Raw genomic sequence first — 22118 nt, forward strand, 5'->3', positions numbered from 1 at the left:
AATCAAAAATTGAAATCTACACCACGATTTAGTCAATAGTTATTTGTTTATAACTGAAGCAATAAGAAACATCTGTCAAACAAAAGTAGTATTTTTTACAAATTCTTTTCTTGTTTTGACATTATATAGTGTTTATTAAATAATTTAAATTAGCTTTGAAATAATATAGAAATAACTGATTCTGCATTTTTCCACAAACATGCCTATGTCCATAATCTTCATTAGTTATTATTTTTTATTTCGTTTTGTTACGTTTCGAAATATATGTATAAATTTACGTGGATTATGTTGCTCTTTTTTCTTCAAATAATAAAAGAATTTTTATAGTTTTTTTTTTAAAAAAAACAATACAAATATTTTCAAAAAAATAAATGTATTTTTATTTCATTTTTTTTTTAACATGATACTATTTTCAGACCAGTGCACTTTCTGCAAATTATGTGATTCAAAAATTGCTCAAAGTGCACTTCAGGGACCATTACACCGTGATCTAGCAAATATGGCACGTTGATACTTTTGGAGTAGAAAATATTCACAAGGAAAAGAATTTCTAAAAATTCAATAAGATTATTAATTAATAATTAAATGAATTTTTTAAAATTTTTGTACGCTATAATTTCAGAGCATAATATCACTTCAAAACCAATTTTACACAAATTTAAGGGTGAAAAAATTAGCTTTGTAGTGATGAAAATTTAATTTTCGCCTAATTTTCTCTTTTGCCAATTTTTAACAGAAAAAATGATTGTCTAGGGGCCACACAATTATAAGGAGTTCTTCAATCCCCCTCCCCTTTTAAAGTTATTTAATTTTGTGCTTTCACTGAATTATAAGCAATGCATATGCATTATTCAAATTAATAATCAATTATTATTTAAATTAATTTTGTAATATTATTCTATAAAATATGTAATTAATTAACCATTTGTAAATTTTATATTATGTTATTTTGTAATCCTATAAAAACATGGTGCTTTAAAATTTTAAAAAAAGTTCAATTCTATTATTAACTGTTTACATTTTGTAAGAAAAGTTTTGTCTCTTTACTTTTTCATGTACGAAGTATAGAAAAGGTATTGTAATCGTTAACAAAAAATCGAAAGCGAGATTTTGACAGATCTCCACGTTTTAGATCTCCCTGTGTTCGATTATGCCGTCTGCCTCACTAATGAAAACTAATGAATTCCGAATGATATAATATTTTGGGAATTCTATGTCTGTAAACACAATAATTAAAAACCATTTACAGTATGAAGAATGAAATTTGGTATGTGGACTTTACACCACGTTAGTAGATTTCTGTCGAATTTCAAAGGAAATCCATTCAGAGGACGTTTGTCTTTCCGGAAAAAGTACAAACGAACATAACAACTACAAAACATATAAAATTTGGAATATAAGTCTAACAATTAAAAAGTAGACCCGTATTAAATTTGGAACCAAGTCAGTCTAAGAATTAACCGTCTAACAGAGTATACATTCACGAGCTACTAGGCGCATTAACTCAAAAATGCAACGTTAAACCAATGAAATTTGGTACATGATCTTATAATTACAATTGAAGTTCTATATCAAGTTTTGGTTTCAATCAGCTGCCAAAAAATGCATTGAAATAGTTATTCGATTTTCAGTTTTTTTGTTTGATTTTCTCTTACATTCGTTTTCTGTTGTCCCAGCAATTAATCGCCAGAAAATTCTCAAGGATTGCACTCTTATCAGCTTTTTCATAACTGATACATGCTAATAACTTTTCTTTTTGTTAATAATGTACAAGAATATGTGGTGGTAACTTCATAAGCCAGATAACAACCTCCGGAAAGGTGTGTGCACTTTTGTCAAGTGGTTTTGTTACTCGGCTATGAACCGAAACGTTGCGCGTTCGAACCTGAAACTTGCACAAATATTTAATAGAGAGTATACGAGAAAGTTACGGGGTGACCATACCCATTGGTTTTGATATTTCAAAACATTTGAAATTATAATTCATAACATTTTTTATTGCTTTAGTTTCTGTACTTGCAGTCATACGCATCGAGTCAGTATTAAATATATTTTAGTATGCATATTTGCATTCCTATCAGTATGATTAGATCAATTTTTTGAAAATAATATAAAGCCAGACGAAGCAAGCCTAAAATGTTTTAAGTTTTAAGGAAGTTGCATTGGGTAGGAAAGAACTCGCAACGTTGGGATTTGTAGCCGAGTAACAAGACCACTACACAAAAGTGGTCACCCGTGTCCTGAGATTGGTATCTGGCTTATAAGCTGCACCACAGTTTCAAAAAAAGGGTTTGATAAATATGTTAAAATATCAATAATAAATTTACAGATGAGATAATTAGAACAGACCTTGGAAACTTCAGTCAAGGCAACTGTTTTAAGTCTTAGTTTTTATCAAGCATCATAGGGAGTATCCATAACTATATTAATGTTCCTGTATTATGATTAGACTGAAATAAAAAATAAAGGACAGAAAATCCTGATCTTCCATTTACGTTTTCTTATAGCAAGCAACAAATTCTTGTTATATATAAAAAAAAATGTTTGATGTAGTTGCTTAGCAAGCAACACCGTCTGTCTCAGTTTTCAAAATTCCTTAACTAAAAAAACTTTTTTTGTAATCAAAAATGAATCATTTTGATTATTTGTCAGACATCTAATACAAAAATGAGGCCACATGCTCATCAGAACTATTTGTTACGGGTTCTTAAAAACTCAGTTTTTTCCCCCTTTCTTTTCTTCGTGTTACTGAATTTTGAAAATCGAGGCAAATTGTATTCTTATTTAAGTAAGGATATCCAATGTAACATATTATCAAGCATCAAAAGAATTATTTTTTAAATATCAGAAATGGTATGCTGTTTCAATTCTTGCAAATACACATAGTCTTTCGTATAATCTTACATGAAAAAAAATCTAAGATAATTAAATGCGAGTTACGATTATGCGATTGCAAATTAAATTTTTCTCATAAAACCCTCGTCAGATTGCAACTATAACATAACAATATCTGTCATATCCTTTAAAACAAAAGTCTCCCGTCCGGATTGGATAAATGGAGGTGAATTTTATTTTACAATTTTTATTTATTTATTTATTTTCACACTTACATCACTTTTGAATTATTGTATCACACCCAGACTACACCTAAGTCATCTATTGGAATTCGAGAATAACAATTAGTCTCTATAATCAAGAGTCGTCAGATTCTCGTGGCCAAATTTCTTGATGATTATAAGGTATTTTCCTTTGTTTACAACACGTTAAAAAAATATGAAGTAAAGTGAGGTTATTGGGTACCTGAAGCATTCCTCAGTATTTTTTAAAATATAGGTATGGGAATTCCAGACAACGAAATAACAACACTGGATATTTTTTTTTAAAACAAGGTCAGATCACCTGTCGCATTAAGGTAGTTGAGAGGTAATGCAACTTGAAGCATTATCGGTAGTATACTATTTTATTGATCGCAATTTTATTATTACAATAAAAATCAGTTTTAAGATTACATTCAGTTGGATTAATTTTCTTTTGATTTCAACTTTTCAATATAAAACGCATGTTAAGACGGGAGAAAGTGTTCTGTTGCCTCATCTTCAAAACTGATTAGCTGAAACTGAAAACTAGCATTTAGAGAACTGAGTGCTGAAACATTTAAGAAAAAAAACTCAATATAATGCATCAAAGACCTCAGGTATTTTTGCTGAAAGGTTTATAAAAAAATTTATGAACATATTTTTATCTGGAAATCTTTTTATGTTAATTTTTGACAGACATGGAAGTCACATTTAACTTGATGTTATTTATAACATCATTTTTTATTGCGATTAACTTTATGTTATTTATAACATCAAGTTAATCGTAATAAAAAAATAACATAAAGTCACTTAAGTTCTCTCTTTCACATCGCATTTTCAACAGCAACTCAGAGTCCATGTGCTTAAAAATCCCTCTTGCAAGTGATAGAGAGAAAATTGAAGAAAAAAGCAATCAAAAGGTGACTTCATCAAACTGGTAAATGAAGTCTTTGATACAGTTTCGATTGCAAATATTATTAATAGCTTTCAATAGATAAGATTTCATGATAATGAAATAAAACGAAAAAACAGGAATGTCGTCAGTGGAAGCATATTGTTACGAACCTGCGATGCGGCTTCCCAGCATAGTGGGTTCCATAGGAGATCCCAGAGCTTGGCGACCATTTGTCGACTTGGAGACGAATTTGGCGCCTTTGGCATTTGGCGCCAAAATGGATTATACCCGGTACATCGAGAATTTTCCCGACCCGTCCAGTAGGAACGGAGATAAGCGTCGAACGTTCCTGATTGGTTGAGAGGCTTCTAGCCCCGCCTCCTGAGACCTATAAAAGGAGCAGCCTGTAGCTGCCGGAGAGGAGTCGTGGAAGTTGTGGTCGTGAAGAAGAGTGGATCGTAAAAAGATAGTCAGTCGTGAGAATAACGTACGCTATGGACCTCGACAACATGGATCCAATTTCCAAAAGCGACGAAATAAAGAGATGCAAAGATGCTATATTTTATGGGAAGAAGAAAGTAACAGAAGTCCGCTACATGATAAGAAAGGACCCCAACAGCCGGGAACTGGCCGCCCTAGAGAAAAACGCCTAACAAGAGCTTAATAAACTCTACGAAAAGCTCCGAATCTTGACAGTAAATCAACATCAAGGACCAAGAAATGACCCAGACCAGCCTGCTCCTAGACCAACCACCAAATCCGTTGTTTCCGCGGACTCATCACCCGAAAAAACTCCACAGAAGAACACACAACCCGATGAAGATATGAATGTCGACGACTTCATACCAGTATCCCCAAAGAAAACAGCGAAGAGAACTCTCTCTACAACTAATGAACCTGACATTGAGACTGCGAATAAATACGCCCTCTTGGAAGACGATAAAAAGCAAGAAATCACACACTCTGAAGATCCCAAAAAGTCAAAAATCCCAGCCATCAATCTGAAAATATCCGAAAACTACAGCATTATACTACAAGAAATCTGCCGACAATTCCCAAGAACCGTCAACACCTTCAGAAATAACTATATCCAAATTCCGCCATATGCCAAAGATGAAAGAGATAAGATTCTCACCCTCCTAGATGAAAAGAATCAAGAATATGTTCTCTCTGAATCTTTTGAAGACCGCCCACTTAAAATCATCATCAAGGGTCTCCCAGTCAACATGGAAAGTAGTGTAATCAATGAAGAACTTAGAGAAAGGAACTTCCACCCATTAAGAATCTCCCAGCTGAGAAATTATCGTGAGAAAACCCTCTACCCAATTTTCATGGTTGAACTAAAAAGGACTGAATCTGTTCAAGATATCTACAACCTGAAATCAATAGCTTTTCTAAAGATCAGAGTTGAAACCTACAGAAAAAGAAACAAAGCCACGATGTGCTACAACTGTGCTGGTTTTTATCATAGTGCAAGGAACTGTAAATGCACCCCCAGATGCATCAAATACAACGGCAAGCACCCTACAAATAGATGTGACATAAAAGAAAAGATAGAAGAACCTATCTGTATCAACTGCCACCAAGCTGGACACCTCGCTTCTTGGCGTGGATGCAAATCCTACCCTGTGATCAAAATTAATCCGGAGATAAGAAAATCCTACGCAGATGCTGCAAAAAAACAAGTTCAGTAATCATCAATCGATCGCTCCTGACCCACCCAAGCAAGGAAACCCAACCACCCCTGAAAACATGCCTATTCAAGATTTCTTGGATTCACTAAGAGAAATCAAGTCTATGCTGGCGGAATTTCCTGGCCTTCTCAATGCAGCGAAAAAGATCAAAGTGGTATAAGACAAAAGAAGAAAAGAAACTCATTTTAATTAATGCTCTGTTAGAATAATCACCCAGCTCTTCTCTCTTGCAGCGCTGTTACACCTCCCTTAACCTCGCCGTCTCCTGATTGGTCCTGACAAGTTTCTCCCAGTATCTTGCACCTCATTGGCTCTTGGCTACTAATCTGAACCCCGAAAACCAGTGCTGCCTTCTCCTGGCCTCACTCCTGTGGTGTCATCTTAATAATCTCTCCTCATCTACTAGTACCTTGAACTAATAAGAACATTTTTATTCACCCCAAAGTTTTATTTCTTGTTAGATTTAAGGATGGTGAGGCCTGCGGCCCCAATGAACCGTAATCCCTCTCAACAAGGGAGAGGAGTCGTGGGCCAGTGGAGTCGAAGAGTAGTCGGAACCGACCTTCTAGAGATAAGCGGAGCAGGACGGAGTGAAGCTAGTGCTGAACTAAGCTGTGCGCTACTGTCTGTCTGTCTTGTTATATGCTGCTGTTGTTGCTGCACGTCTCGGCTGAAGATAATCGTCTTTTATGCTGTATATAGTTGTCGTCTTTGTGCTGTCCTGTGTGTCTTCGTGTAAATAAACGTCGTTGTTTTATTTTCTACTGCCGCCTTCTGATTGAGCGTTCTCCACACCATATAACTCCCAATATCCAAACGAACCCCGGAAATTTCGCAACAATATTTTATCTCAAATGATCTTGCATGCTCATTTATACTGCTGTGAACAACTGCACACAAAAAATTGAAAAAGATTAAATCAGATTAAATAATAATCTCTCACAATTCAGTTGAGGGTGTCTGTGAGTCTTTTGCAGAAAATTCAGTGTTTTTCTTATTTGCAGCTACAATCAGCATATCAATTTTTTAATATTTATATATTTTTAAATAATAAAATATTATCCCCTGATGCTATATAATTTTCTCTTTAATATTTCTAAATTTTCTAGAAGAACTAACCACTTACTCCAACGTGATGACAAAATGATTACCAAGTACAGGATATTTATAATTAATTTTTGCGCATAAATATGTGATTAATTTCAAAAAATTTTAAACTGCAGTTTAGAGGGAAAATCGATCGAACATTTGCATAAATTATAATTATATAATCAAGAAATCTATGGCTAGCAAAAGATGGAGCTCCGAATAAATTCTTAATGTTGTAAAATCCAATGCCCTCTTATTCCGACTTGCTTTAAAGATATGATATTTTTAGATAGAACATTAGCAAGGAAACATTTTTGACATCTTGTAAAATGACAATAATAAATATATCTATTATCTGGCATCTAATTGACTAATACTTAAACTGTTTTTCTTATTTACATGATGGCTATAACTTTCTTGCTCGCTAAAATTTAGAAATATAAAATCGCATGTATCTATTTCAAAATTTGCTTTTTTTTTTTTTTTTTTTTTTTTCTAAAAGCCTTTATATTTTCTCCAGATATTTTATAATCATTTACTATTTTTACTTTTTCTCCTTATAACAGTGAATCTAATCTATCTGTTATTCGAGGTAACATCATTTTTCTGTCTTTCCGTAAAAACATACCTACATGAACTTTCCATTTAACAGTTGCATTTCATTACCATTCATTTAAAAAAATCAAATCGAAATCTTTGATCTTTTCTAGTCGGTAAAGATTGTCATAATTCAGGAGGAAACGATGAAATAGCTAATGGAAAAAATATGTTCTTTGAAACATAACATCGCGATTACCGCAAATGAGTTTCCTGTTCCTGTTTATCTAAGAAATGATTTGAAATTATGATAAGAATTCCGCATATTCTGAATGATTTTTAACCCGCTATCTTTCCTGCAATCGGAAATATTTCGTCAGATCAGGATATTTTTAATTTTAGCTTAACTGATAATATTAACATATCTAAATTATGTTTAAGAGGATGTACAATTAATCAATTCCCTCTTTTCTTGTTCCACAAATTTTTTTTTAAATAATTGCAAATTTCAAACGGCTTTTTATGGGAAAAGTGAGTTTAAATTCTGATAATATCAGAGTTTATACTTTTTTTTCTGATGATTGAAAATTCTTTACGACCAGGAATGCTTTTTGATGACATCTGCAAAGTGTTAATTTCTCTACACTTAATCATTTATGAGCCAAAAGTAAAATTGAATTTTGCGCATAAACATAAGGAGGTGCACATACAAAAAAAAAAATCTGCATTATATGCTGTAGTCTGTATTTTAGGTATCACGAATTGACTACTCCTACCATCCTAAAGCCCACGGATAAAAGAGAATGATCGGATCACCGCGACAGTTACGGAATAGTGGTTGAGTCCTAGAGCCATCACCGGTCACGGTGCAACCTTTCCTGTCAAAAGTACCTCCCGCCATCTATGGGAGGTAGCCAATCCCTACTTTTTTCTGTATCCTCCAGAGTGGCAAGAACCAATTACCATACCAGAAGCTTCTCATCTTCCTTTTTGAGATAGTGGGAGTCAGTGTTTTAGATATAGGAAAAAGTACCTATGCTGAACTAATTTTTCTCCTCGTATTCTTAGAGCATTGCTTGGCTGATGCAATCACTGGAAATGTGTTTAAAAAAAAAGACACCATTTTTGTGGGTTTTATCTAGAAAATGAGAACGATTTTTTTAATACAAATTTTGGTATATTGATAATGACGAATTGCAAGGAAAAAGAATATAATGGCTCAAGATATTCAAAAGAATTTTAGTAATATATGTATAGTTATTCCATTTTTTTCCCCTAAATTACTAAACTTTTCCAAGCACTTGATAAAAATTTTCTGGCACAAATTCTTCATATATATTTTTGTTGGATGATAATAAAAGGTATGCCATAATTTAGCTATGGTTTTTGTATTTCTTTAATTTAAAGCTATCAGTCCACAAAGATGTTCTTCATTTTTCAATAATATCAAAATAAGAGCTTATAAATTTCTAAATTCCAGTAAATTCGTCCTAAAATGTCCATGAAGATGACGCATAATGGTAGACAGCATCCTGCTTATAAACCTTTTATGGTTACTAACATTTAATTTTATATTAATAATTTTCAAATGTGATGTTTAATTTAATATCTAACATTGTAGAGCCGTTTTTCTTTTCTCGGTTTCTGTGCATGTTTTTTAATATGACGATGTTTTTAGGTTGGCATTATTTCTGTAAATTATCTGATGTAAAAACCCTTACAAACAGATTCAAGCCAAGGAAGGTGAAACATACAAATAGAATCTAATCCTTATGAGTTTTTGGCGATTTGAATACTTTTTCATTCTTTAGTTGGCCTTTTTATTGGCAATATATATAATTATTATCAAATGCCGATTTCTCTTGATTTTTTTCAAAAGATGCTTTCAATTTGAAAAGAAAAAAGTTTTCTGTCCATGCTGCTAGTGTATATCAGTTTATCAATGATCTATTTTCTATACATGATAAGCTCTTATCTTTGAGAAAAACTTAAACAAAACCGGATATCCGAGATCGAAGATTATTAGAACATTCTCAGTAAACAGAACATTTTTTAAATTCATATGATTGTTACATTTATATTTTCAAAATAAGTGCAATATCTCTCACATCCTGCTAAGAATTTAATTATTCTTGATGGAGTAATATCGCAGTGTTTGAGTGATAAGAAAAATATTACAAAAAGATCCGGTACGACATTAGACCTTGAAAATTGCAAACCAACATACTTAAAGAAGCAAATAGCAAAATCAGAATCAAAACATTACAGTTCATTTATTTAAACAGAACGACTTCGATCAGTGGAACGAGAAGCATTAACCGTCGATAAGATAGTAAGTACAACTTTGCGTTATAAAATAACAAAATGATATTTGTTAATAACTAGCTGTCATGTCCGAAGTTAGTTAGTATATAAATATATTCATGTCTGTTCTTAATATATATTTAGAATGCAAAAAATATTATTATGGAAATTTATATTTATTTTTATTAAATTATAGAGGCAGAATCTTCCTATTGTCAATAATTTTATTTTTATTTAATGAGAATTCCAATTATGCCAAACAATTTTTAGATCTCGATGATGAAATCTAAATTTTTTTCTCTCTTTTTTAAATTTCCCAGAAAAATAATAAGATTGTGCTAAATGATTTCAAACATCCGAAAGCTAATTTTTCTTCGAATTCAAAAAATAATACAAAATATGAGCACGCATTATGAGTTGCAAGCCGAAAGCTAATATGTAAAAATATTTAAAATATTTGCAGCATTTACATTAAATAAAAATAACTATTATGTACCTCAACACTTTTTCGAACACTCAAACGAGCTCAAGGTTAAATATATACATATAGACATAATGTCTTTGAAAGCGGAAAAACGGATTTTAGCAGATATTTTTAGAATATCTTTTTAAATAAGAATCTTCATTTTAAAAAAGAATTTTCAAAAATTAATTTGTTGTTACTTATGTTTTTGTAGTATTTAAAAAAATTCTCAAACACTGTTTAAGTATTATTCCATTTTTCAACAGAAGCGAAATTAAATGTTTTTTTTTCTTATGCATTTAAAGCAGAAGGAAAATAGTTAATATTTGCATTTTTGATTCATGAAGTTATAGGTATTTTCGGTCACAAAAATGCAATGAAATAATTTTATCTTTAATTTGTGTGTTTTTAATGTGGAATGTTTAAAGGTTTTTCAAAATTCATAAAACTTATGAGGTAGGAATTATATATCACAAAATTATCCTCAATAAAATATCGTCTTATTAGATTTGTTAAGCAGATTGATGCTTAATGGTGGTTGTTTGTTCCAGATTGAGAAAATATACCAATTTTTTCTTAAATTTGATTTAAATTCATAGTGTAATGTATTTATATGTACGAAAATGTGTTGTTATTTTTTTTATTCCATTCCAGAATTTAATTATCAAAAATTAGACTTTTATGAATTCTTACCTTCAACTTTTAATACATGTAGAGAAGTAAGCAAAAGTAAAAAAAAAAAGTTTCAAATTATATATGAAACAAAACAGAAATGGGAATTAAAATTCTCTTATTCGAATTTTTTCTTTCGGTTTGTTCAATTACGTTAGGTGCCTAATGTTGTATTGCAGTAATGTGTAGTCTTTGTTTCCTAACTCAAAAAAGAGAGGTTATTATTTGAAATCACCTTTCCATTTTTTAGATAATCAAAATTTATTACAACTGATTAATAGACCTGTCAAAAGAGAAAAAGAAGGATGTCAAATCTCATGCTGGATCCGGTAGCATATTTCCATTCGCTACCCTATTTCATGTATGGAAGGAACTCGGACATTATCATTGGTTCGCTCATCCGATGACGTCATGTTTGCTTTGTTTTGAATTTCGGCACAACTTAGAATTTGATGCGTCTTATAAGTAAATAGCAGAAACTGGATGAATTCGACAATTCCTTGCAATATTATATTATATACCTTAGTCGTGCATACATGGTTGTTTGCCGTCTATATTTTTCATTATAATTTTACATTTAATAATATTTAGAATATTTTTCTGCTACTACAAGAAGGAAACATCTTACTTTATTCTAAACTAGCCGCCTTTGGCGACCAGCCGGTTTACCAATCTTAATGTTCATTTAAATTTTAATAATTAAATAGGTTGAACCGGAGTTTAACCCCCTTCTTCGCTAAATTGCGATAACGCACCAAAGCTCGCAATCTTTATTATGCACTATAATTGAACATCTGCTCCTTTGCTTTTGAACATTTCGCAAGTCCGTTGCTGGCGATTTTTAAAAATTGCGCGAAGCAGGGGGTTAAACTCTGGTCGTACCCTTAAATATTTTACGCAATTCCAACTTTAATATATTCTTCATCAAAATATTTTAAAACTTCAAATTTTGAGAGTCATATAATTCACTCATAATATTATAAAGGCCTTCAGTCATAACGTAATATGTATCTCTCTCATTTTCTGTTACCTCTCGTAGAATTTATGTTTTAAATTAAAGTGTAAATGATTAATTTGCAATTAATATAATAATATTTTTACTGAAACAAAGCATTTTTTTTAATAATATGATTACTGATAACAGAGTCACTGAGCGCTTAAACTTTATGAGCACTAAAGAATACCTTTCTTAATTTATGTAATATCGCAAGAATTTATCAAGAAAATTTTCTCAGATTCATCATGAACAGATCGATTCATTAACAATGTTTAATTTTAAATGCATCAAACACTAAGAAAATAAAATGAATCGTTTAAAATAATCGGTCGAAAATAGGTTTAAAAAAACTACTTAAAAAACGATGTACTTAAAACTATAAGCATATACAAAAAAAATATATAACTAACATAAATACAATTTAATTACAAAAGCATGCAACTAACCAAAAAATAATTTAAATCATTAAAAACAGGTTTAAAAAAACTACTTAAAAAACGATGTACATAAAACTGTAAGCATATACAAAAAATATATAACTAACATAAATACAATTTTCTTACAAAAGCATGCAACTAATATAAAAATAATTTAAATCATTCGTTGATAATGGTTGTCATGTCAACAATCAGAACACAATACGCGTGTGAATTTTCAACGCCAGTTACGGTAACGCAAATGCGTCAATTTTTCTACGCCAGTTGGGGTAACGCTATGCAGATTAGACATTTTTAATTTCCTTTATTCTGTGTTATTTTAATTCAAAAGTACTTCAAAATGAATCTGAAACATGGATTAATTAACAATGTTTAATTTTAAAAGCATAAAACATTAAGAAAATAAGCAGAATCGTTTGAAATAATCAGCCGAAAAATGTTAACCCTAGTCTCATTACTGTTGGGAGGAAAAAAAAGCTGAAGCCTTACTCATTTGGCGGTGGGGAAAATGGAAGATTTTTTTTTGGCGGGAAAGTTAGTTTTTAATTAATAATTAAAATTCTAATTAAAAATTCAAATAAAGGGACCCCAGGTGCACATTCCCGACCTCTAAGGTATACATGTACCAAATTTGGTAGCTCTATGTCAAATGACCTGGCCTGTAGAGCGCAAACACACACACACACATTGAGTTTTATTTATAAGTATAGATTTACAAAACGTAATCTTAATATAAATGAAAGTCGTGTCTGAATCTATGTCCTACATCTTCTCCTAATGCCTAGATTGATTTCAACCAAACTATTCAAAAACTTATTCTTTATGTCAACAAAAAAGTATATCGTTAATTTTTCAAAATATAAATTTCAGTAAATTTTTAATTAATAATTAACTGAAATTTTGTTGCTTTTCAGTAGTAAATTCGTATACAATTATCACTTATATAATTATCACTTTAATATAAACTCTAATTTTTGCTTGGATCATCTTTTAAGTATTAGTGCATTTCCCTTCTCTATGACCTTTTATTTCCATATAAATTCTGTAAAATTAAATGTAGATATATATGTAGTTAAATGTAGATGTATTTAAATTTATGTAGATGTAGATGTATTAAAGTTTAAATGTCATCTGTTGACCTTATGCTCAGAATTCTTCACGTAACACTTTTGAATCATTTCTTCAAACAATCATATAGGTTCCAAGAGATGTTTATTTCATTTTATATTAATTTTTAAGGAGTAAATAATTTAGGTTAACATATATCATAAAATTCTGTTTCCTGAGTTGCTTTTTGACTATGGATTTCTTAAAACATTTTTTTATTCTTTATTAACAGATCAAAACTCACACCATGGCGGATCAATCTGTAGAACTTCCAGCACAATTCATTGAAGGTGTCCAGGTCAACCCAATGTATGATCCTGATATTTTTCGCTCAGCTATTAAATACAAACCACAATCTGATGACGTATTCATCGCAACCTACCCCAAATGTGGAACTACCTGGGCCCAGCACATTCTCTTATTCGTTTTTCGGCAAGGACAGCCTCTAGAATCGCAAATGATGTTTTTCACTAACGCACCTTTTCTTGAAATAGCAGGTATGTAATTAAAAATCGTTCATTTTATTTCCGAATCTGTACAGGAAATCATATAAATATTAAGAGATTCACCTAAAATTTGATTTAAAAATTTAATCAATATTAAGGCGAATTTATTCCTTCTTAAATCTCTGTCCCGATTTTAATTCCCCTTTTATTTATGTTCGGGAGTCTGTGTTTTTTTATAAAAAAGATAATTTAAAAACACTATCAGTTGAATAAATGAAAGTAAGCCTGTGACAATGAGAGAAATAGTTACCATTTTTGCTAAATTCAAGATTTTACTACTGGAAAGAAGTTTGGATTTGATATTTCGATAAATTTCAAAAAGATTAGTTCTGAATTTTGCTTTATAAAATTTCGATTTTTTTTCACAAAATACAAATATAATTGAAAAAATACAAGTTGTATTGCCATTCATTTTGAGTGAAAATGCCACGAACGTTTTGCTTCATTGTATACGAAATGTATAAAAAGAAAGACTTGTAAGTATATAAAAAAGAGAGATCTGTAAGTATATAAAAAGAGAGATCTGTAAGTATATAAAAAGAGAGATCTGTAATTATCAACCAAGACAAGAGTTTGATCATTCGCCGGGATTTTATTGATTCGCCTGGGAAAAAAACTATTTTTGCAATTATACCTAATTCTTTGTTTGTCTGCCGGTGAATATGATAATTCAAAAGCAGAGAGAGGAAGAATTTTGGAATGTGGTCTTAACGACAAACTGAAATTCTCTGTCAAATATTAGGCAAAATCAGTCTAAAGGACGATCCTACGATGTATGGATTAAATTTGGCATGTGGTATTCTCACCAGATTTGTATATCTCTATCAAAATTTAAGCCACATCCAGCTATTAATCAACTATCTGTAGATGTGTTTATTCGAGTACACTATAAGACTCTAAAAAACAATAAGATATAGAAATAATATTTGGTAAAGCATCCTTCCGTTAAAGTGGAAATTTGAAGAGAGAATACTGACTCAGATGTAGTCTTATCATCAAATCTTAATTCAAAATTCGAAATAACATCATCTTCAGTAATTCCATTCATATTCAATGGAATACTTTTAATCCTGAGATAAAATAAATTTCAGATGTCTTCGATATTTATATCTAACGTGACGCAACAGCAAATGCAGGGTAATTAAGGCTGGCCATCCATGAATCATAATTTATAATAACTATTTTGATTGGATATATTTTATGCCCAACGATATTTCTGTTTCGTTAGCCCTCAAAATTTATTCATTTATTTGGAAATATTTATACCTATTACTAATTTATTTCCATTCCAATATCTCTTTGATTTACTATACAATTATTTCAAATTTTGATTATATATTACCATTTATTTGTGAATGTAAATTTTTTCCATTCTAAATAGGTGGAAAGGTAGCGGAAAGTATGCCTAGGCCTGTAGCTTTCAAAACTCATTTACCATTAGGTTTGATCCCTTGGTCTGATGATGCCAAATATATTTACATAACAAGAAATCCCAAAGATTGCTGCGTCTCCTACTATCATCACGTGAAAAGCACTCCGCATCATGGTTTTGCTGGGGATTTCAATCAATTTTTTGAAATTTTCATCTCTGGAAAGGTTGACTTTGGGGACTACTTTGATCATGTGATGGAATGGTATGAGCGCAGGTAAGTTCTGTCAGATGCATGAATGAAATGAGCAACATTGGGTCAATTATAAGTGTATTAGCAATTTCGTATAAAAAGAATGAAATTAAAAAATTCGTTCCATAAGATGCGCTTGCCAACCAACATTATTTTCCTCTCTCCCGAGTAAATCATTGATTAAGGAATTTAGCTATTTCTTGACAACAAAGAGTTGCTTATTTAACAAATATGTGCACGTTATTAACACAAAAATCAATACAGTTATCATGGACAATTGATAATCATCATGAAAAAGAAAAAATGGAACATTAAACTCGTCAAATATCAATGAAATTTTCAGTGGATTTTTTAATTAACTGTCAATTTTTATTCAGTTCAATTTTTTATTTAAGCTATACCGAGGAAGGTCGACGTCGTAGGCATAAGATGAAGAGAAATGCAATATTTTGAAAGAACATTCTTTTTCTTTAATGTTTTTTTACATCTTTCGATGCTGCTTCAAACGCACTGGACTATAACCTTTGAAAAGTTGTCGGCTGTGAATTGCTTTAGCTCATATTTTTAATGTTTCTAAAATGACACTCTAAGTAATATCTAGTTTTTATTCAGAAACCATTAGCTGCCTTAAGTATTTGATCTTTGCAAACTTTTCTTATTGACTTACAACTGCATTTCATAAATAAATGCCATTCATAAATTAGACCTCATATACTTCTTTCTGTATTGTGTTTATAAAATTGTTTCTAAATTATACTTCTCAGCTTACATCAAGAATATCATATAACTTACTAGTAAATTGGTAACAAGCGCTTGAGTACATCAAAACTGGAACTGAGTGAGGAAGAGAGTCCATGTCAATTTATTTCCAATTGACCGGCCAGCTGATATTATTAACACAACACAGAAACAAAAACGCCTTGTCTGAGATAAATTTTAAAATCTGCAATTATTAATGAAGACAATTAAATACCTCAAATATCAATAAGGCATTTCTATCTGTGATAAATTTCTTAATGAATATAAATACTCTCCATATGAGATTTTTTTTTCTTTTTGTTTGCAGCAGTAATAATTTAAATTGAAAATACACTTATTTCTAAGAAACATTATATTTAATACTATGGCTACTTTGTCCTTTTAGATATCTTAAATTTGTCTGCATTAAAAAATTCCACATTTTAAAAATATTTTAATTATCTTTATCATAATTTTAAAAACTAAAAGTGAAATAATTTCTTTTACATATTATGCAATTAAAATCATCTGTACATCTACGATTATTGATAACTTCATTAATATTTGTATTTCACGAGCATAAATTTGGCAGCATTGAGTCTAAATAATAAGAAATCTGTTCGTCGAATGGAGGTTCCATTAATTGTTGAATGTAATTGTAATCGATTAAACATAATAAGTCTTGCAAATACAGAGAGATATTTTGTTTAATTTGCTAAATAATTAATAGTTTTGATGCTTTTAGATATCAAATGCTTCGTAATAATATACATTGAAAATTTTGGCTTTACAGAATGTTTACTATGCTCTTATATAAGGCAAAAAATATTAGATTTGAGAATTCGATATATTATGTACGTTTCAGAAAAGGAAAGAGTTTTGAAGATAAGAAAGTATAAGGTTTATATGCGGAAGTTATCATAACCATAGAAAAATACTGTACAAAATTTCCTAGGTTTGTTCGAAAAAACAACTATGACATAAATTTTGGAGGAAAAAATCCTGGTATAATTCATTTGTATTCTTACAGAAACAACCCGAATGTGATTTTCATGACTTACGAAGAAATGAAAGAAGATCCGGAAGCTGCCATCTTGAAAATGGCTTCGTTCATTGATGAAGAGAAATTCGCCAAGCCTCTGAGAGACGATCCCGAAAAATTGAAAAACGTGCTGGAATACAGCAGTTTCAAGCACATGAAAGAAGTGTTCAACAAAAGCATTGGCGATCTTTTCAAAATGTCGGCAGAAGGCATTGATAAATTGGGTCTTCCTGAAGAAGTAAAGAAAGTTTTCGCCAAGATAAAAGAAAACGCTCCACCAGTGGATACTCTTCCTCCAATGAACTTTGTTCGAAAGGGCATCATCGGAGACTGGAAGAACTATTTTACTGAAGAACAGAGTAAGCGTATGGATCAAAAATTTGCTGAAAGAATGAAGGGCACAGAGTTAGAAACTCTTTGGAAGAAATACATGTAATATTCTTTCACTTGAAACTGTAGGCACTCAGGAAAACTTTCCTGTTTTGTTTTTTTAGTTTCAGACTTTTAGTTCAGATTAAGTATTAATAAATATATTTGCCATTTTAATAAGAAGAATGTTTAAGATGTTAAAAATGATTACATTTTTTGATAAAATAAACGACTGAACCATTTTTGCTTTAAAACAGCGTGTAAAGTGTTTAAAAGTTAATTCTTAGGACTATCATAGTTAACAATTGGTTTTGATGTAGTAATGGTATTTAAGATATTCACATTTATGAAATTTGTAAACAGATTTTCGTTTTTTTTTTTTTTTTTTTTTTTTTTTTTAATCAGAAGAGGTGAAATCATAAAAGCAAGCTTTGAAAAAAATATTTTCTTAAAACAGATAACAGATATTTTGTTAAAATATCTGTTGCAAGAAAATGTTTGCCATAAGTTTGCTATTTCCGGTTTTACCTCCTTTGATTCAGCTGATAAACAACGGAAATCTATTTAAATAAATGTGAATATATATCGAATAAGTTTCCAGCATCAGAATCCGTCTTTTGTTTTCCAGTAATTGTTTTTAAAGAATAAATTACTTCGTTTTTTAAAAAAACATTTTAATGCCATTGACCAATTTTATTTTAATACCAATTTAAAAAAAGTATGAAGCATAAAATAATTTACTAAAACGGTTTGAAAAAAACAGACGTGAGATCTGCTAAATAATCTTGGTTTCATATTTAGCGGTCCACGAAACTTATGATAAAAGAAAAATGCGGAAAATTTAAATGAGGAAATTTTTTTTTAAAAAAATGGCATGGGAAGCCGTGGAAACCAGTTAAGACCAGTTATCAAACAGTTGCAGGAGGCAATTGCTTAGGGATGTCATAAATTTAGAGGGAAAGTTCCGCAGATATTTTTTTTTTTTTGGGGGGGGGGTACATTCAGAGTCATTTAATTTTGTGATTTCTTTAATTCAAGAACCATTTATTTAAACATAATCAAATTAAAATAAGATATTGCTTAAATTTCAGTTGATAATGTAGAACATAGATTGTTTTAAAAAAAACTTTCATAATTGCTTCCGTTGACATAATTCTCTATTTTTGAAATTTTTGTATTTGAGTATTTAGAATGCGTTGAAATTGCTTTGGAATTTTGTATTCCATTTTTGCTTATATAATTATTTTTTTAAATTTAATGAGCAAAATATTGAAACTTTCTTGAATATTAAATGTTTTATTATTTTAATCCGATTTAATGTTATTTTACTTAAAATCGACTTAAATAGATTAAATTAAAATCGATAAAAAATATTTGAATTTGAAAAGAGAAAGATGATTCTCAAAATTTACATTGCCCAAGGATTTTTACAGAACTTTATTGGGCCCTGGCACCTAAATATCATCCTAATGCAAATCTAATTGGGTTGCAATATTTAAGAACAAGTTGTGATCCAGTTAGGTTTTTACGGGAATATAAAAAGACATTTGTGTTTCGCTTAAAGGAAAATCAGGAAATGTTATACGATATTCCCATAATGTTGTCCGATGTTCTGAATGCCGATCTATATCAGGAAGATATCATAACAATATTGTTCTATATTTTGCGCTAATACGGTTTATTGTTAAAAATGCATTTCCTATTTTTTAATTGTTTTCAAATGAATCAAAATAGTAGAAAAATGTTTCAACTAAACTTCTTATAAATTTGTCTAGTTGACAGAGGTTTTAAATATCGTTCTTAATTGTGTTCACTACTGTATTTTTCATTTTGAACTCTATTTTCAAAGTAATGTCATATTTATTTGTATGGTGTATGTTTTTGTTTCTCAAAATACAAGTTTCATTTTTTTTATAAATTCTAATAAAGAAATTTGTAAATGATAAGTGTACATTTATTACATTAATTTTGCTCTCTTTGATCTTTTGTAAAGAAAATTCAGCATGATGAAGTACTAAAGTAACATGTACTTTAAGTCACTAAACTTTCAATAAATATTTATAAAGCGTTTGAGTTCGTGTTTAGCACTTCTTTTTCTTTTCCAAAATATGTGATTATTATCATTAGCATTTAATCTAACTAAGAAATAGTTTCCGAGTACCTAATAGAAAGTCAAAATTTACGTACCAAAGTTTTATATAAGTCAGTTATAATATTTCCAAAACCATGAAATCCCACATTTGAAAATGAAATGAACTTCATAAGACAACTTAAAATTAAAAATTATTGAAAAATATTTCCAATGTATCGTAAATTAAATAACTTTTTGGTGTGCTTGTATTTACGAAATTATGAATATAGAATATATATAATAAATTTTCCTATTTGTTTTGCGTCTAAAATTGCCAATAAAATCGCCAATTATATAAAACGGAGAAGTGATAATAAAATCAGTTAATAAATAAATATCCTATTGTTAAGATTTTGGTTTGAAAGCCATTTTTGTTATTTCAGAAGGTTCAGATAATGCTTTCCTCTCCAAATAACTCTCATAATTAGGAATTTTCGGTATGAGGGTAATCTTTGTCATCTACAGTTCATAAATACAATTAATTCATCTTCAAATAATTCTCATGATGAAGAGGTTTCAGCTCGAATGTCATTTTTGTCATCTGATGCAGTTTTAGAAATGTAGTTAATCTCGAAATAATCCGCATTATTAGGAAATTTCGGCACGAGGGTAATATTTGCTATCTACAGTTTTGAAATGCAGTTTATCTCTAAAGATGAATAAGATGATAAATTTGCCTTTTGACCGATTTCTCTAGCAAATGATGTGTGAACGTGGAATAGAATTTTCACCTCAGAGGCAATTTTAGTCATTTGAACATATACTTTACAGTCTGTCACTAAATAACTTTCATACTGTTAGGCTTTCGGTGTGAAGCCCACCATTATTATCTAAGAAGCTTCAGATAATACGATTCATCTCCAAATAACTCTCATAATTAGGAGGTTTCGGATCGAGAATAATTTTTGTCATCTGTTTATAGGTCAGAAATGTAGTTAATTTCAAATAACTCTCATAATTAGGAGGTTTCGGATCGAGAATAATTTTTGTCATCTGTTTATAGGTCAGAAATGTAGTTAATTTCAAATAACTCTCATAATGAGGAGGTTTCGGCTCGAGGATAATATTTGTCATCTGATTATAGGTCAGAAATGTAGTTAATTTCAAATAACTCTCATAATGAGGAGGTTTCGGCTCGAGGATAATATTTGTCATCTGATTATAGGTCAGAAATATAGTTAATTTCAAATAACTCTCATAATGAGGAGGTTTCGGCTCGAGGATAATCTTTGTCATCTGATTATATAGGTCATAAATATAGTTAATTTCAAATAATTCTCATAGTAGGAGGTTTCAACATGAGGATAATCTTTGTCATCTATGATCCAGAAATGCAATTCATCTCCAAATAACTTTCATTTTGAATAAGTTACGGCTCGAGGGCAATCTTTGTTATCTGACTTTGGTACAAATTAGGTATCTGTGGCTAAATGATTTTCACATTCAAATCCACCTATTGAATGAAATAAAAAAGAAGTTGTAACTCTATAAACTTATTGAAAGATGTTATCAAATAAATAAGTAGCTAAATTTTTTTATATTTTTACTACTTTGGCATGATAATATTTATAGGCATTACTAATAAATATCTTAATGCATTATTCGAAATATATGATAGGATATGAGAGATTGCGAAGCGAAAATAGTTCAAAACGCTCGATGAGGCAAACTGTTGGACCTACAGTCAAATTCGAAATATGATTACTTCCTCAGCAATAGGAAAAAGTTTCCAAAATTTTAATCAGATTTTCAGTATATTAAAAATCAATCAAAATTTTAACATTTTCCTCAGTTATTCCGAAGCATATTATCAAACAAAACATTTTTTTTACATTGCATTAAAATTCTAAAAATTAATTTTCTCTGATATTATTTTTATATCTTTGTAGTATTTTAATATATTTGAAAAAAATTTTAACACAATTTTGCAACAATACTTTTTTTTCATATAGTCCCTTGTTTTGAAATAGAAAAATCTAGAACAATTGGGTATGAATGCTTCAACAGCTATCGAAAGACAAAGCAAATATAAATAATTGTTTTTTTTAATTAATTATCATTTAGTGATTTATACAGTAAGCACTGTTATTGTGCATATTTTTAATACGACATTGTTTTTAGGTTAGCATTTTTTCTGTAAATTATCTGATGTAAAAACCCTTACAAACAGATTCAAGCCAAGGAAGGTGAAACAGACAAATAGAATCTAAACCTTATGAGTTTTCAGCGATTTGAATACTTTTTCATTCTTTAATTGCCATTTTTATTGGCAATGTATATAATCATTATCAAATGCCATTTCTCTTTGATTTTTTTTCAAAAGATGCTTTCAATTTGAAAAGAAAAAAAATTCTGTCCATGCTGCTAGTGTATATCAGTTTATCAATGATCTATTTTCTATACATGATAAGCTCTTATTTTTAAAAATAACTTAAAGC

The 22118-nt window shown here is 30.1% G+C and overlaps 1 protein-coding gene across 1 annotated transcript; it reads left to right on the plus strand.

Annotated features, from left to right (window-relative positions):
- The first annotated feature begins 9346 nt into the window (after nucleotides 1–9346).
- Nucleotides 9347–17790, plus strand: LOC129965960 (sulfotransferase 1C2-like). Its single transcript, XM_056080269.1, has 4 exons — nucleotides 9347–9624; nucleotides 13505–13769; nucleotides 15160–15424; nucleotides 17169–17790. Exons 2-4 carry the CDS (start codon nucleotides 13520–13522, stop codon nucleotides 17614–17616), a joined length of 963 nt encoding a protein of 320 aa, XP_055936244.1. The 5' UTR covers nucleotides 9347–9624; nucleotides 13505–13519; the 3' UTR covers nucleotides 17617–17790.
- Nucleotides 17791–22118: the final 4328 nt, after the last annotated feature.

The sequence above is a fragment of the Argiope bruennichi genome, chromosome 4, assembly GCF_947563725.1.
Source record: "Argiope bruennichi chromosome 4, qqArgBrue1.1, whole genome shotgun sequence".
Lineage (NCBI taxonomy): Eukaryota > Metazoa > Arthropoda > Arachnida > Araneae > Araneidae > Argiope > Argiope bruennichi.